The sequence below is a fragment of the Arvicola amphibius genome, chromosome 1, assembly GCF_903992535.2.
Source record: "Arvicola amphibius chromosome 1, mArvAmp1.2, whole genome shotgun sequence".
Taxonomy (NCBI): Eukaryota; Metazoa; Chordata; class Mammalia; order Rodentia; family Cricetidae; genus Arvicola; species Arvicola amphibius.
In genome coordinates this window covers 101,546,404-101,564,046 of record NC_052047.1, presented here as the reverse complement: position 1 = coordinate 101,564,046, position 17,643 = coordinate 101,546,404, and the positions used below count along the sequence as shown (strand labels likewise).

The following is a 17,643-nucleotide window of genomic DNA, read 5'->3' as shown; positions in this document are numbered from 1 at the left end:
TGTTCATTTTTACTTCCCTGTCCACCCCACTTGGATCCTAGGGTCTTGAGGATGCTAGATAAGCACTCTTTCCTTTGAGCTACACCTCCAGTCAGTCTCATGGTCATGGTGTGTGTAGGTCTGAGCACACCTTTGTGAAGCCAGTTCTCTCCTTCCACCATGTGGATTCCAGGAAGCAAACTCATGTCATCAAGCTTTGTGGTGAGGGCCTTAGCCCACAAAGCCGTCTTACCAGTCCCTAAATATCTGATTTTGAGGATGTCCTGGGCTATATAAGATTTTTGTGTGTGGGGGTGAGGAAACTGCTCAGAAAAGTCCTTCTGCCTCTGCATTTGCCTCAGGAAACCAACCTTGGCTTGTAAAACAAGCACAAGGATGTAGCTGGGCCTCATCAGGCCTCGTGTTGGTCAATGCATTTAATTGTCCTTGAGTGTGGCTGGACCATTCCATCTCTGTGTTCTTCTACACTCCAGTTCAGAAGCACTTGTATAGCATGGGGTTAAATCACAGTACAGAGAAAGAGAAAGAGAGAGAGAGAGAGAGAGAGAGAGAGAGAGAGAGAGAGAGAGAGAGAGGGAGTAATGACTTACTATATAGACCAGGCAAGTATTTTGTTTGGTTTTGGTTTTGGTTTTTCGAGACAGGGTTTCTCTATAGCTTTGGAGCCTGTCCTGGAACTAGGCGTGCACCACCACTACTGGCTCAGGCTAGTCTTGAACTTCTACAAATCTGTCTGCCTTTGCCTCCCAAGTGCTAGAATTACAATTTATTTATTTTAAATAATTTTTTGAGATTATGAAAACAATTACTTCCCTTTCCCCTTCCTAAATACAAAAATACAACCTGCTCAGTCTATAACGTCAATGTATGTATATGCTTTCAGGGGCTGACATCTGGTACTGGACAACCATTGGTGTGCTCCTCCCTGGGGAAGACTGTTTCTCCTGCTCTCAGCATCCCTTAGTTGCCTGTAGCTCTTTTCTGGGGTTGAGGCCTCACAAGCCTGGCCCCCCAATGGCTGTGGAGAAGGAGGAGGGTCAGTGAGATGGCCAGCAGGCCAGTGTGCTCTGTTCATCCTGGCAGAGCCCAGGTGGGCGGGAACAACTGACTATGCAAAGCTTTCCTCTTTCTCCTCCCCCTCCTGCTAACAACAAATAGGTGGCTGCAGAGATGGCTCTGTGGTTAAGAGCACTGACTGCTCTTGTAGAGGACCAGGGTTTGATTTCCAGTACGCACAAGGTGGCTCACAACAGTCCATAACTCCAGTCTCAGGGTATCCAACACCTTCTTCTGGCTCCCCTGGGCACCAGACACACACGGGGTACACATACACACGTGTAGGCAAAATACTTATATACATAAATAGGAATAAAAATATTTAAAATAATAATAATACATAAATTGTTTAAGACCAGCAGATGATTTGGCAAGTAGAGGTGCTTCCTACAATGCTGACAACATGTGCTTGCGTGTTGAGGACCCACATGATGGAGATGAGAACTAATTTCTGCTAGCTGTTCTCTGACCTCTAAATGCACAACATGGTACATGTTTGCCCATACACACATAGCAAAATAAATTAATTACAATTTTTAAATAAATAAATTTTCCTTACCAAAACAAACAAACAAACAAACAACAACAACAAAGGAACATGCTGGGGATGTAGCTTAGTTAGTAGTGTTTGCTTGGCATGCATGAAGGCTTGGGTTCCACCCTAGCAGTGAAATGTGTGAAGGACTAGCCCAACATAAATCATTCTTACCAGTATAGAGGCGTGAAAATATTAAAGACACTGTAGTGATTAGCTGTGGGCTGCTTCCCACCGCCCTGCTCTCGGCCGCCGGCTAGTTTGTGCCCCGAAAAACAACACACAAATTATATTCTTTTAGATACTGCCTGGCCCATTATTTTCTGCCTCTTACTCACATCTTGACTAACCCATATCTAATAATGTATGTCACACCACGAGTGGTGTCTTACCGGGAAGTTTCTAGCGTACGTCCATCTTGGGCTGGAGCTTCATCGCATCTCTCTCTCTGAGGAGAGGCACAGCAGTCTGCCTAACTTAGGAGAGGTGTGGCATCTGACTGAGCCATCTACCTCACTTCCTTCTTCCTGTTCTGTCTACTCCACCCACCTAAGGGCTGGCCAAGGCAGTTTTTGTTTATTAGCCAATGAGAATCCTCCTTCAAGACACAATTCACATGACAGTATGGGGAGGGAGTTTCAATGATTATTCAAATCCTGAAATCCGCATTTATTTTTCAAACAGCTTTTATATCAATGTAAACTGGGGGCAGTAACAAAAGCTTCGTTGGCATTCTGTTTCCTAGGCAGCGTGGAATGATTTACGTCATGTCTTGCTTATGTCCTTTCTGTCAGGTAGGCTGAAAACACCTCTTCCGCAGGTGACCTCATAATTACAATAGAAGAAGCAGAATGACTTCAGCACATCCTGACCACTTTGAGGATGGCGCCAGGTTTGCTTTTCTGTCACAGGAGCTGGGTGACCGTGCCAGATGCACCAGTCTCCCAGCTACTCCATCCGTCAGACAAATGTGGGAAATGGCCTGCCTTCTCAGCTCCTGTTGAAGGAGCATCTGTAGTGATGAGGTGACGGGCCACTTCCCGCCATCCGGCTAGCTTTACCCGAAATAATTACATGGAAACTGTATTCATTTAAGCACTGCCTGGCCCATTAGTTTCGGCCTCTTATTGGCTAATTCTCACATCTTGCTTTAACCAATATTTAGTAATCTGTTTAGCACCAGGAGGTGGTGTCTTACCAGGAAGGATCTTAACCTGCATCTGTCTCAGAGAGGAGAGGCATAGCGACTGCCTGAGGCATCTGCCTGACTCTGCTTTCTTTCTCCCACAATTCTGTTCTGTCTACTCCACCTACTTAATTTTCTGTCCTATTAAAGGGCCAAGGCAGTAACACATAGACAGATGACTCTCCTCCATCATTTCCCCTTTTTCTGTTTAAACAAAAAGGAAGGCTTTCACTTTAACATAGTAAAATTACATATAACAAAAGAGTTATCAAGCAAGAATTACAGTTACAATATTTATATCTATTTTATCTTTTATCATAACTAAGGAAAACTATAACTATCCATTCTTCAACTCCATCAAAGACTCCAGAAGGATATAATATTACCTAAGCAAACAAGGGGAAACCATCAAAGACTCCAGAAGGATATAATATTACCTAAGCAAACAAGGAGTAAGCAACTTCCAAAACTCTAGAAATGACAGAGACATCTCGCTGCCTGGACAGTCACCCTCTGTATCGTTGGGGCATCCATCTTTGGCCTACAGGCCCATAGTATCCAGTAGACATTTCCATGAAGCAGGAAAATTCAAAGGCAGTTCAGTCACTTTCTGCTGTGTCCTGCAGAACGTCTCGCAGACTCTTTCACCAATCAGGAACCCCAAAAGACCATCTCACCTTTAGGCAAGTTCAGCAGTCCTCTCTGTGGGTTCTTTGTGTCCAGTTTATACAACAGTCCAGGCAAGAGCAGTTTCTTGCCCAAATGGCTGACCAACTCCATAAGGAGCCTCTTCGATGCCCATCTTCCTTTTGAAGTAGCTGGTGCTGCCAGGAGCAGACGTGTCTCATTGTCATGAAAAGCCCTAAATTATTAAAACATTAAATGCCATATTTTGTAGTCTTTGAAAGATATGAAGAATGCCTATCTAACTGAAATATATCTTTATATCTAGAAAATCTAATTAACATGACTACAAGATTGACTATTATCAATGATTATCCATTAACTACCTATATTTGCTAATTAAACATTACATTTCTAAAATGAACTACACAATCACAATACCTTAATCAATATCAGAAATACATATACATATAACAAAATTGACCTTAAACTTGTATCAATAAGTCAAGATTTATACCAATGCAAATTATTCATACCTATATCATATCCCCTTTTAAATGTAAAAGAACATTTATAAACAATATTTGGGAATATGGGCACAGATATTTCTCTCCAAACTGCTTCCTGCTGAGTGGGGGCACTGTTAATCAGATCTTTCATGGTGTAACCTGTGTGCCAGGTTCATCTCAGTCATCAGCTGGGTGAAGTAATTTTCTGAAGGTGTTCACAGCAACCTTTCAGAAGGGCGTGGTCTATCATACTATACTGGGATAGAAGCAATCCACAGGGTCTCATCCTCTGTGAAAACAAAAGAAGAAACATGATATCCTTAGATCCAAATTCTGAAGTCAAGATACCTTTAGAACGTATATGCAGGTTCAGCTTAGAAGCCCATTTAATGAAATGTTTTTTGTACTTAGCTCCTTCACAGTCAAAAGTTTTAAAGAAAACACAATAAAATACATAATCCAGACCCTCTGTGAATTTTCCATTTTTACGTGGCTTATTTTTCTTTATTTCTTTTATGTCTGAATCTGTCACACACATATTTTGAACATATTCACCAACACCTCCAGCTGCTGCCACAACCATCCATGTCAAATAAACCTGACGATTTTTTTTCTGTCTTTCTTTTATTGAATGTCCCCATCGAATCTAGCTTGTATTGTCGCTTTATTCTTGGGAATGGGGCCTGCCTTGGTGTGTGGTCAACCTACCAGGGGTCACTGTTCCCTTGATGCTACCTTCCATCTCTGATTCCTACCCTATTTCTGATATTTCTTCTGAGAAGATGACCCCTGGAGGGAGAGGTATAACATACAGGGGCCATTTAGAGCTGAGTATTCAACAGTCTCTTATTCTCTGTATGTTGGCCTATTCGGAAGACCATGTCTGGTTGTTTTTGTTTTCAAAAATAAATTTTAAGTATATTTATTTCATTTTAGGTGTATGAGTGTTTTGTTTGTATGTTGAGCCATCAACTCTCCAGACCCCGACCCTCTCTTTTTAAAAAAGCTCTTACTAGGCAACCATGGTGACACACCTGTGATTCCAGTAACAAAGAATCTGAAGAAGGCTGAGCACAGTGACGCACTTTTAATCCCTGCACTGTGGCCGGTGACACAGTTTTAATCTGGCACTGGGCTATGTCCTTGGGCCTCCTCTTGAATTTGTTGTTATTGTTGGGGAGGTGTTACTTGGAGATTTCTGATTTGTTTGTTTGTTTATGAGATATGGTCTCACTACGTAGCCCTGGCTAGCCTGGAACTTTTATGTAAAGCAGGCAGGCCTTTTCGCAGAGATGAGACTGCTTCTACCTCCCAAATATTGGAATTAAAGATTAAACATTCCTGGCCTGTTTTAGTTTTTTGAGACAAGATCTCACATGACACAGAATAGTATTGAATTCCATGTATCGCTGAAGATGACCTTGAGTTCCTGACTTTCTTGACTCTACTTCCGGTGCTGGGGTGACAAGCACACCTACCACAGGTGGTTTGTGTGATTCTAGGGACAAACCTATGGCTTTGTGCATGGTAGCCAAGCAGTCTACTAACTAAATGGCATCCCCAACCCCTTTCTCAATTTTAATTTATTTTTTCAAAATTTATTTTTATTATTTGTCTATATGTATGTGTGTATCTGTGTGAGTACAAATGCCAGCAGAAGACATGCCAATTTTCAGGAACTCGAGTTAGAGATATTTGTGAGCATCCATGTGAACTTGGGTTCTCTGCAAGAGTTCAACCTTGGAGCCATCTCTCCAGCCCCCATCTTTCTCAGTTCCTAAATGTCTTCTAACCATCTTCTTTGCCTAAGCAGCACATACAGACTCTTAGTTTATCTAGAAATATGTGGTATATAAAGTCTACAGTTGTTTATGACTCAATAAACATCTCTTGAAAGCTTGAATGCATAAGGATCTGGGATCTAAATTCTACTTTATCAACTACCCCAAAACCTATCCTCCAAATGATCACCAGAAAGAGATGCTGTGCCTTCCCCAGTGTAAGTAGCTGTTCCATCCCCCATCCGGCAGGGAAACTCCTAAAGCCAGAAGATCAACAATTCAAAATAGCTTCAGGATGTCCCTGAAACTGACCAAATTCACAGGGACCCCTCCCTGCCAGAGTAAGCAGCACAGGTTGCTGAGAATCACTTTCACAAAAGTCAGTCTGCAAATAGGACTCAGAGCCGCCAACTGTCTGGAAGAGGTTTAGACCAACTAAATCACTTGGAAAGGACATCCTCCAACCTGCTGAGCTGCCTACAGTGTGCTCCAGGGTTCCGGCTTTTGTGCGCTGTCACACATTAAGGGGTGGGCTTTGATGATGCAGCTGTCTCTGAGTCATTTCTCCTTCTGTAAGTAACCCCTCACACATATTCCTATAAGTAACCACAGTAAAAACTCTTGGTTCTCCAAGGTGGGCTCCCTATCTAAGGTGAGTAAACATGTTTGTGTGTCCCTAGAAACGGTATTTGTCACACAACAGCACCTACCACAGCAGCATCAAGTCCTGAGTTCTGAACCCCAGATATTAGGTAAATGCCAGGTAGACACTATGGCCTTTCTGTAACTTCAGCCTCAGATGGTGGAGACTGAGGATCCCCAGAGCAAGACTAGCCATATTGGTGAGATCTGGGCTTTATCGAGAGGTTCTGTCTCACTGAATATGGACGAAGAGTCATGGAGAATTAATCACCACACAAACCTCCAGCCTTCCCATGTATAAGCAACCAGGTACACATGTACCCACACACATGTGCACATGTACCCACATGAAACACCTTCACTAACATGCATGCACATATACATGCACCACACACATGAAAATGGAAAAATAATATTCATCTGTGACGCATCAGAAACCACATTTTCTCTCATTTCCACCTCTCACGGGGCCTACAGGACTACCCAAGTTCTCTTCCTGGCCTCCACACCACGTCTTCATTCTGTTTCCACAGTGGAGAGATCTCCTCACCGTAGCCCAGGAAAGGGGAACTTGTTCCTTGCCAGCTTCCCGAGTGCTCAGCTTTCCCAGGTCTCAAGGCTCAGCTCCAGTCCCCCTCAGACAGGTTCCCCAACTCATCAGCTCTACAGCACTTCTGTTGTTTGTTTTCTTATCTCATGGGGTAGATCCAAGATCAGTTCTCTGCTGTTGTTGATTATTGTCACTCTGTGTCCAGTGGCTGACTCCAGCCCCCCAAGAGCAACACTACTGTCCCTTCCTGGCACATAGTGTGCACTTACAAGGAGTAGAATGGGCGGGAAACCTCATTGCACGACACCAATGCACTTGGGATTCATGTTCACACCTTGCTACTTGTGGGATTTACCTATTCACTAAACCTGAGGTCCACAGTTCTGAATTAGGCTATTACAACAGATTTATTCATGTTTTTTTTTCATTTTTTATGTACATTGGTGTTTTGCTCACATGTACATCCATGTGAAGGCATTGGATCTCCTAGGAGTAGCAGACAGGTGTGAGCTGCCATGTAGGTGCTGGGAATTGAACCCGGGTCCTCTGGAAGAACAGCAGTGCTCTTAACTACTGAGCCATCTCTCCAGCCCCAACAGATTCATTCTTACTGCACACTTGGATACACTGAAAAATTTGAAACTTGCTAGGAAGATGGCTCTGTGCAGACATGAGGGATCAGGGTTCATACTCACAGAATTCATGTAAATGAGGAAGAATTTGGATCCCTGGCACTCCCTGGGTGGAAGACATAGCAGTTTCCTGTAATTGGGGCACTTGGGAGGTGGACACAGAGAATCTTCTGGCAAGTTACACTAGTGGGAACTGGTAAGCTCTAGCTTCAGTAAAAAGACATTGCCTCAATAAATAAAGTGTAGAGCACCTGAGGAAGGCAATGTTTACTTTGGGCCTCCATATGGAGGCTCCCATCTGTGCACACATAGATTCACCTGCATATGTCTGTGTATCACTAAGGATGTAGCTTAGTTTGTGGAGTGTTTGCCTAACACACAGGAAAACTCTGGGTTCGACACCTAGTACCACCTGAAACCCAGTGTGGGAGCATCCAAGTTCAAGGTCAACCTTTGTGTAAGAACCACCCAGACAAATAATAATAACAATAACAACAATAATAATAATAATGTGGTGGTGGTGAGCTGTTGTCAATTTTCAATGAAAAGTAAGCCAATTAAAAGCAAACAGTATGGGAACACTCGTCTGACAGGCTGAGGTGGGAAGACTGAAAGTTTGAAGTCAACCTGACCTGGTATACAAAAAGAAGAAAAAGTACTGCTTTTTGCCTTTCCAGAGTTGGTTATGGGGCATACAGGGAAAGGATGGAGGTGCTCATTTTGCAGGCAAGGACGCTAGGGCCTGGAGAGATTTTTCAGGTAGGAGCTTTACTTCGCTTTTGCAGTTACTGTCACAAAATTCTCCCCTGTCTAGGAGCAGCAGGCAAGCGTCAGCCCCCTCCTCCTAGGAGCGCTCAGGATTAGGCCACACCCCAGATCTCGCGAGATCTGAGAAGCGGAAAAAATGGCGCCGACGTGATCGAGACCCTGTGTCGCCGAGGCAGTCGCCGCTGCTGGTTGCCGGAGCCACCGAAGGCACCCGAACCAGAGGTCCAGCTGAGGGGAGGATGGTGAGCGTGGCATCCGGCACGCGGGCACGGAGGAGCAGCGGGAATTGATAGGGAGCGGTCTGCGGCGCGCACCCCCCACCAGCCCCGCCCCTATATCCGGGTCCCCGCCCGCCGCTGACTGCCCCTTCATTTAGGCCTGGCTTTGCTTGGGCCACGCCCACTCTGCCCGAGATCGGGCCCCTAAACTTCACACATCCTGGCCCTGAGCATCTCCTAGATCCTCTGCACAGCTCTAGCTCGGCCATCGTTGTAGGCCCTGCAGCATCTTCCAAGTTGCTCCCAGGCCGGACCCTCGCCCACTTTCCTAGGCTACGCCTCCGCCCCATGGTGCCTTTCTCCTGGCAAAGTTGGAGAAGGGATGTTAACGATGCTCTTTTATGCATAATCCCTGATATATACCTTCTTCTGCAACTGAAATTAGGAGACAGTAGCTCAGTTTGCTCTCACCTCCCATAACTCATCTTGCTAGTGACTCATAAAGTGGAATGGCTGGGTAATATCTGGCGGGGGTGAGAGAGTTAGAAACCCCGAGTCTTGTGGGCCTTAGGAATGGAAAGACTTCCCTCCGACCTAGGCAGACTGTGAACCCAGCCTTATTCTAGCCACTTCTTGCACCAGGAGGAACCGTCCAAGCCCAGCCCGGACATGCTAGCCACTGCAGAGTCCAGCTCCAGTGAGCCCGACAAGGAGGTGGCATCTCCAGATGTGGTAGCTACAGCCACGCTCTCCTCTGTGGAGGAGCCAGGCCCTAACCCGACACCCATACCACCAGTGTGGGACCGTGGAGGACCTCCTCAGCAGGTTGCCGCTCCAGCCCCAGACACCTGCCAGCCAGGCTCAACCAGCACAGGTGTGGGGGCCAATGAGGACCTGTGGTTGCCCAGAAGACGTCTACCACCAGGTGATCTGTGATGGGGCCTTCATAGGTCCTTCGGTAGGACTGAGATGGTGCAGGATCAGGAATCACCTTGTATCCCACCTAGGGGGATTCCTTACCATTTACTGAGCATCAAGGCTTTGTCAGGTGTAGCAGTCAAACCTATCCAGCCTTTCCAGGCAATTTATTCTAGTAATGGGGGGAGGGGAACTTGTTCAAGGCTTTGAGAATGGGGGGTCAGTAAGGAAAAATTGATGACATCCATTTATTCTGCAGGAAAACAGATACCCTGCTCTAGCCCTGGCTGCTGCCTCAGTTTCCCCAGTATTCGTGACCTGGCACAGCATCTCCGTACCCACTGCCCGCCCACACAATCACTGGAAGGTAGGAGAGGATTTTGGCGACAGTGAGGCCGGTCAGGGTGCAGAAGCAGAAAACCCCCCACCCCCCTCCCGTCAGTCCTGACCACCCACTCCACACTTGCCCTCCGCGTCTCTCTACCAGGCAAACTCTTCCGATGCTCAGCCCTGAGCTGCACTGAGAGTTTCCCCAGCATGCAGGACCTGGTGGCCCATGGCAAGCTGCATTACAAGCCCAACCGCTACTTCAAGTGAGACCTGGACCTTCCGCTCTGTTGATCCCTTTCTAGTCTGTACGGAGGAGGGGCGGGGCATGAACATGGTCTGGGAAAACAGCCCCAGCAGTGCATGGAGGATGGATGTGAATGAGAGTAAGTCGCTCTGACTAAGGATCAGCTGGAGTGGCAAAGTATACATGCTGTGGTTCTGTCCGGTTCCATCTCACTTCTTATATGGAAAACTGGCTGCCCAAGGGAAGTCAGAGCTTGAGGCTCTGAGCTGGAGAGGTCGGGAAGGATTAAGACTTCCATAAGGGAAGGCTTGTAGAGCAGGCTCCTTCATTTGGGCACAGAGTCACAGAGATTTCAACCTAGATACCCTTCCCACATCCTGGTCCCTGGGTAGCAATGACTAGGCCCCTTCCTATTGTTGCCCAGGAGACAGTTCAGTCCTGTGTCTACCCCCAGGTGTGAGAATTGCCTCCTGCGCTTCCGCACTCACCGCTCCCTCTTCAAGCATCTGCATGTTTGTGCAGAGCATGCTCAGAGCCCAGTCCCACCACCACCCCCTGCCCTAGACAAAGAGCCACCCGTGCCCGAGCACCCCACAGACTCTGACCCTTCATCTACTCTAAGTCTGCCTTTCCCATTACTTGAGCCTTTCACCTCTGCCCCCAGTGGGCCCTTCCTTCCCTACTTGAACCCTGCGCCCTTTGGACTGAGTCCCCCGCGACTGCGCCCATTCCTGGCTGCTGCTCCAGGACCTCCAGCTTCCAGCACTGCCATCTGGAAAAAGAGTCAAGGTGAGTGTGGGAACCAGTTGCCTGCAAAGCTGGTTAGGCCCACCTTTATTCCGAACTTTACCTGCCTCTTTCCTGCAGGTGCTGCTGGAAGTCCCAGAAGACCTCAGGGCGGCTCCGATGCGCCCTCAGGTGCGTGCAGGTGACGACCAGGGCAGGGTGGAGGGGCCTTCATCCTGTGCCCTGTGCCGGCCCTGTGTATGCTCGGAAGCAGCAGGGCCTCCTTTGAAATACATGATTTTTACCTTTCAAATGCCTGGCACCTATACCTTCATCTGCGTCGGCGTTGTGTAAAAACTTGCGCTTGTCGGTATCTGAATGGTCCAGGGATGGGAGCCAAACTTGGTGCCTTCAGTGATTGGCAGTCTTGGGCAGTCAAGCCCAAGAGAAAGGACCCTGGATGCTGAGGGGAATGAACGTAGGGAAAAGTCTAATTTGCCGTGGCTGACATCCACCAACCCTGTGGAAAGGTCCTTTGGGGTGGAACCCGGGACTGACGACGGTCTGCCTGCCTGCCTGCCTGCAGGGTACGTGGCCCCCAGCCACATCGTGTGGGAACACACACGTGGCTGCTACTCGTGCATGCAGTGTGACTTCTCCACGGCCTCACGGCCCACCATGACACTACACCTTCAGTACCACCGCCCCAGCACCCCCACAGACCTGGCGCCGGGGTCGTGCCGACTCCCGGGCGGGTAAGGCTGAGGAAGGCTTGAGCATGGAGCCTGAGGCAAGAGATGAGGCCCAGGCTCAGCTGCCACCTCCTCAGCGCCACACAGACCCAATCTCATTTGCTCCTGTGGTGTCACAACTGTCAGAGGGGGAGCATCTCATTCTTTCACAATTCTGAACCAGCTGTGTTGGGCTGGGTTGGAGAGCCTGCAGAGATTTTTGTAATTTGAGGGAGGAAGGGATAATAAAGGAGGCAAGATGAGCCAGCCTGTGCTGTGTCCTAGGTCCCTTGCCCCTCAGATAAGATATTTTTATTAATTTGTGTGTGTGTGTGTGTGTGTGTGTGTGTGTGTGTGTGTGTGTGTGTGAACATGAGTGCAATGCCCATGGAGATTAGAAAAGGGTGTGAGATCCCCAGGCACTTGTGGGTGCTGGAAACCAAACTTGAGTCTCCTGCAAGAGCAGAATGAGGGTGAACTCTTCTCCTGCCCTCCCCTCAAATAAGCAGTAGGCTGCCACCTACTGGGTCCAGGGTACTAACACACCATGGGAGGGGACTTGGAATTGGCTTCACAGAACCTGACCTTCCTCCAATACTTTTGTCACTGTCCACCTGGCACCGCAGCCCTGGAATCCAGGTCTCCAGCTCAGTGCCACCCTAGCCAGCTATAAGTAGGGGCAGACAGTGCCCACCATTCTGTTCCACAACTTCCAGAAACCAGATAAGATAGAATTTTCAGTTGTTTTCCTTTATTTAAAAACCAAAAAACAAGTAGGCAAAGGCAGGCAAATCTCTGAATTTATACAGGGCTAGTTCCTCGAAAGCCGTCTTGAAAAATAAACAAAACACGGGACCATTAAGATGGCTCATCATGTTCAAGTGCTTGCACAAGCAACCCTGATAATGTCAGTGTGAACTGAGAACCCTCCGTGAGGTGGGAAAGAAAATCAACTCTAAAGTTGTCCTCCTAAAGCCTGATGGCCACACCTTTAATCCTAGCATTTGGCTTGATATAAGTGGCAAGTTCCAGCCAAGCTACAGCACAGTAAAACAGAAGGGGAAAAAAAGTTCCAAGGCATGGTGGTATATCCACGCACTAAGGAAGCAGAGATGGGAGGATCGCTTTCTTTTTTCTTAAGTTCAAGGCCAACCTGGGCTACATAGCAAGACCATCTCAAAAAAAAAATTGTGTTTTCTTTTTTTAAATATCAAGAATTAGGAAGGCATTGTGGAAAGCTAGATCTGGGTAAGCTAGAGCCCCCTGATTCTGAGACCAAGGGGTTCACAGGAGTAAAAAAAAAAAAAGCCTTGGTGGCTGTGGTTGATAGGTAGGCAGAGCTGGATGCAGAACTGAACTTTAAAAAAAAAAAGATTTATTTATTTATATTCTATACAGTGTTCTGACTGCATATACACCTGCAGGCCAGAAGAGGGCACCAGATCTTATTATAGATGGTTGTGAGCCACCATGTAGTCACTGGCAATTGAACTCAGGACCTCTGGTAGAGCAGCCCATGCTCTTAACTTCTGAGGCATCTCTCCAGCCCAAAAAGATTGTTTTGTTTTGTTTTGTTTTGTTGAGACAGGGTTTCGCTGTAGTTTTAGAGCCTGTCCTGGAGCTAGCTCTTGTAGACCAGGCTGGCCTCAAACTCAGAGATCCGCCTGTCTCTGCCTCCTGAGTGCTGGGATTAAAGGTGTGCACCACCACCGCCTGACTGGAGAACTGAACTTTATCTTCATCTGCAGACCCCTTTCTGGTGCTGGCGTCTGCCCCAGTTCCAGCTCTAGAGAGTTAGAGGTTCCTATTTAAGAATGTACCAAGGATGGAGATGTAGCTCAGTAAGTGCTTGCCTAGCCTGCACAAAGCTATGGGTTCTACCTCCAGCACCAACACCAGGAGTGCTGATGGAGGCATTCATTTCAGAACTGGGTGGGGAGTAGAGTCTGGAGGATCAGAAATCCAAGTCATCCCAGCTACATATGGAATACATAACACACACATACACAATATGCCAGGCCATGCCTCTCGTCTAGCTCCAGCCAGAGTACCCGGGAAAGCAGTCTTTCACCAGTCCTCAGTGGGACCTACTGCTATCTGGATAGACTCCTGTCTGGGGCTGGAGAGATGTAATACTAGGTACAACCAAGATCTGAGTTCAGATTCCCAGCACCCACTTTAAAACTGGGCATGGTGCCATATGTCTGTGGCCGGGACGGGGCAGAAAGAGCCAGGTCCTGAGGCCTTAGTAGCCAGCCAGTCTAGCTGAAAAAGTGAGTTAACGGTTCTGTTGAAAGACCTTGTCTCGGTGACTGAGGAAGGCATCCTCTGTTAATCTCCACATGTGCTGGCTTGGTTACATGTACTCCCTCACAGACAATACACGCAAACACAGATCCTGTTCTAGCGCAAAGGGATTCTCAAAAAATCTCATATTCCTGTATGGCCATAACTCTTCACAACTGCTGCTTCTGGGAAATATAAGAATCTGGAGAAGAAAAACCGAAAGTCCTCCTTGGTCCCACCCTACTTTGTCCCACTTACTCTTACCTTGTATGCTAACTCTGAGTCAGAACTATGCTTTGTCACCTCTTTTCCAGTCACCAGATGAGCCGGGTCCTGCAAGCCCCACATCACTGTCATAGTCCTGCCTTCTCTACCCAGCTTCACTGTTTGTAGGCTCTAGAGAATGAAGTACAACAACCATACTTTTGGTTTTGAATAAGTGAATTTATTAAGCCAAAGTAAAAGAATAAATAGAAAGCGATTAGTGGGAAGTGGAGACAGGTGGGTAACGGGGACCTCCTGGCCAGCCAGGCTAGCCAAAGAGTGAGCGTCAGGTTTTGTGAGAGACCTTGTCTCAAAAACTAAGTTGGAGAATAAAGGAAGACACCTGATGGCAACCTTTGGCCTCTGTAAACATAAGCACAGATTCATACACCCACACCCACAATAAAGTGGATGTCATAATGCTCGCACTTTGGAGAGACTAGATTTGGAAATGTCTGCTCAGTGATTCTTGTCCCAGGAGCTGAGTACTGGGGACAGAAACCAGGAAACTATAGAACTTCCCCCACACCCATTCACTGCCCAAATCACTAGCCTAGTATCCTCCCTACTTTTCACATACCCAACCTTTGCTCTTCTGAGAAGCTTTGCTAAACACCCTCGCCTCCTCCCCACCCCACCCCACCCCATAACTCCCACAATTCCCAACCTCAAGCTGTGACCCTACAGAGTATTCTGCCTGAGCAAGTGCTCAGAGGCAGAGGTTGACTTGAACAGACTGAGCAAACTCCCGGAGACTTGTCTGCAGGGCAAGATGGTGCAGGGCTACTGCTAGGCAATTACCCAGCCAGTTTTGTCACCTGAGTGATACCAGATTGCTTATCATTACCCTGGCTGAAAGGTGGAAAGTGGCCATGGTCCTGGATCCCAGCTCACAGATCTCAGCAACCTGGGCTGCAGCCTCTCCTTCAAAGAACTCCTCTGACTGCTCCAGGCACACCGTGATCATTTTTTTGGCCCTCAATCATTTCAGGCTTCTGGCTCCATAGTTCACTTCAAGCCAACTGGTCACGGTCATGCAGGCCACATAGAGTGGGGAGGCCCTTGGCGGCTATGCTGGGAGCCTACAGATCACCTTGCATGCATCCCTGCTCCAGAGTGGACAGCCTGGACGATCACCAGCTGTCATTTAGGCCTTTTACTTGTGCTGGCTTTGATTGCCTACAGTGTTTCTGGGTCAGCACATTTGTGTTGTGTGTGCGCATATTGGGTATCACACACAGGAAAGCTGTGAAGCTGCTTCTTCCCCGCCACCTCATGTGGGTTCCAGGAATGGAACTTGGGTCATCTGGCTCATATAGCAAGTGTCTTTACCACCACCATCCCAGCCATCTCACTGGCCCATTGTTTTCTGATGTGAGACTGGGTCTTCAGTTAATTAGCAAACCTGAATTGAATCTGTAATCCACCTGCCTCATCCTCCCTAGTAGCTGGGATTATAGGCATGACTTCTTTCATATCCCTACTGACTCCACTCACCATGATTCTGGAAACTCACAAACACAGACTTGGTTATCCCTGTCCACCTGAGACTCCTATGGGAACTATGACCCAGTATGGAAATACAGAGGCATCAGAATCTTGATGCTTGTCTCCCTGCCTCAACAGTTTGGTCCATTCCCAAGAGTTAAACATGTTCTTGCTAACCCACCAGTCTCATACCATGCAATAGCAGACTTGTCACCTAAGCCAAAACATTCATTTATTTTGTTTTTAAGACCAGGTTTCACTGTGTCTCTTGCTGGACTGGTACTATGAAAACCATGATAGCCTCAAACTATGGGATTTTCTGATCCTCCTGTCTTAAACTCCCAAGTGCTGGTTTTTGTTTGAGACAGGGTCTCTCTATGTGGCCCTGGCTGTCCTGAGACTTGCTCTGTGGATCAGGCTGGCCTTGAACTCACAGAGCTCCGCCTGCCTCTGCCTCTCGAGTGCTGGGATTACAGGCTGCGCCACCCAAGTGCTGTTTTATGTGGTTCTGTAACTCAAACCCAAAGCTTTGTGCATGCTATACAAGTAGCTATCAACAGAACTGCTCAGATTTACTGAGCAGATTTTGTTTCAACAGGGTCTCAATTTTTTTTTTCTTTTTTGAGACAGAGTCTCACTATGTAACCCTGGCTGGCCTTGAACTGTCTGCCTCTGCCCAAGTGCTGGGGTAAAGGTCACACTATGCGCTACTGATAAGATCTCAACTTTGTAGCCTGACGCTGGATATGCAGATCCTCTTGCCTTCAGTCTCCAAAGTACTGAGATTACAGATGTGTGCCACTATACCTAACGAGAACATGTACTTTTGGGAGTAAGTTTCTTTCATTTTTTGAATCAGGGTCTCACTACACAGCTTTGGCTGGTCTAGAACTCACTGGATAGGTTAGGCTAGCCTTAGATTTGTACGGAACCCCCACCTCTGCTCCAGGGGCCTAGAACATGTGCTTTGTATCAGGGTGACTCCAGTGATATCAACACACTTATACTCACCTGTGTACTGAAACCACCCTGCCAGGGCCCAAATAATCCTCCTGTTCAGACCACATCCCAGACAGGTGAAGCCATAGTCTCTGGAAGAGATCCTTCTCTTAACAGCTCAAGAAATTCTATTCTGTTTCCAAACTGAGAATATCTCTACTGAGTGTTTTGTTCCTGTGGACTGAATCTTGCCATCAGGATTCTCCTTTACCTGTGTCTAGGTCCTTCTTTGGATTCTCAAGGGCCGTTTCCATTTTCTTGCAACCCAGTCTTCTGGTTTCTTCTCTCTACTTCCTTTAACCACTGGGAACTTTATGTGTCCTTAAAATCCCCTACCTCCACAGGGGCAATGATATTCCCTCACCTCAGTGGCAAATATTTAACATTATCATCAATGGCAATTGTTAAGCTTGCATGGGTGGCCCATTTATGGTGGTTCTCCAGTTGTTCCTATACTGGGCAGTCTTAGATGCTTGTGTTGTCATATCCAAGGTTATACTGTCTTCGTTTAGGCGGTGTATCCAGCGGGGTTTTTTTTCCTCTTTGCCTTATAAGGTGCACTCCTCCAAGCAGTGCTATCTTTGACTATCTGCTGCCATTCATTCTTATACCCCACCTTACCCCAATCTATCCCAGTCGAGCCTTATGCTAGGTACCCAGGCCTGGCTGGTGAGCATTTGTTACCTGAATAGGGAAGTCCTGTTGAGAGTACATGTGTCGAAACAAGGAAGGTAGATGAAGCAACACAGGACGACAGATATGTCCTCACCATTGCACCAGCCATATCCTAGCTCTAATTCTTTTCAGAGACTTCCTAAGCCCCAGAGCAAACTGTATCATCCCCACTCGGGTACTTTGTCCCTTTGGCTGTCCTGAGTTTGGGCTTGGCCTGCTTCTTTGGAGACCCCAAAGTGTTAAGTAGTAAAGGGGACAATAGGGAATCAAGAGGCTAGTGACGGCTAGTAACTGTGTGCATTAGAGATGTGCTTAGGTATGTTGACCTGAGCTTGGGGACAATAGTAGGCAGGCAGGAACAAGGAGGGGACAGACAGGCCATCTCCGCCTCCTTCCTCCTCTGCCCTCCCCACCCCAACAGCCCCTATTTGATGTGTCAGTCAGTGGAGCAGAAACCACAGATACTTCCTCAAAGCAGCAG

General features: G+C 47.2%; 1 protein-coding gene across 2 annotated transcripts; it reads left to right on the top strand.

Annotated features, from left to right (window-relative positions):
• The first annotated feature begins 8,416 nt into the window (after nt 1-8,416).
• Znf414 (zinc finger protein 414) lies at nt 8,417-11,515 on the top strand. 2 transcript variants are annotated; one of them, XM_038341927.1, is made up of 7 exons: nt 8,417-8,525; nt 9,144-9,426; nt 9,679-9,786; nt 9,907-10,012; nt 10,448-10,782; nt 10,861-10,911; nt 11,306-11,515. In XM_038341927.1, exons 1-7 carry the CDS (start codon nt 8,523-8,525, stop codon nt 11,476-11,478), a joined length of 1,059 nt encoding a protein of 352 aa, XP_038197855.1. In that variant the 5' UTR covers nt 8,417-8,522; the 3' UTR covers nt 11,479-11,515. The 2 variants fall into 2 exon arrangements, with proteins under 2 accessions (XP_038197855.1, XP_038197862.1); XM_038341934.1 differs by lacking the exon at nt 11,306-11,515 and having other exon boundaries at nt 10,861-11,032.
• Nucleotides 11,516-17,643: the final 6,128 nt, after the last annotated feature.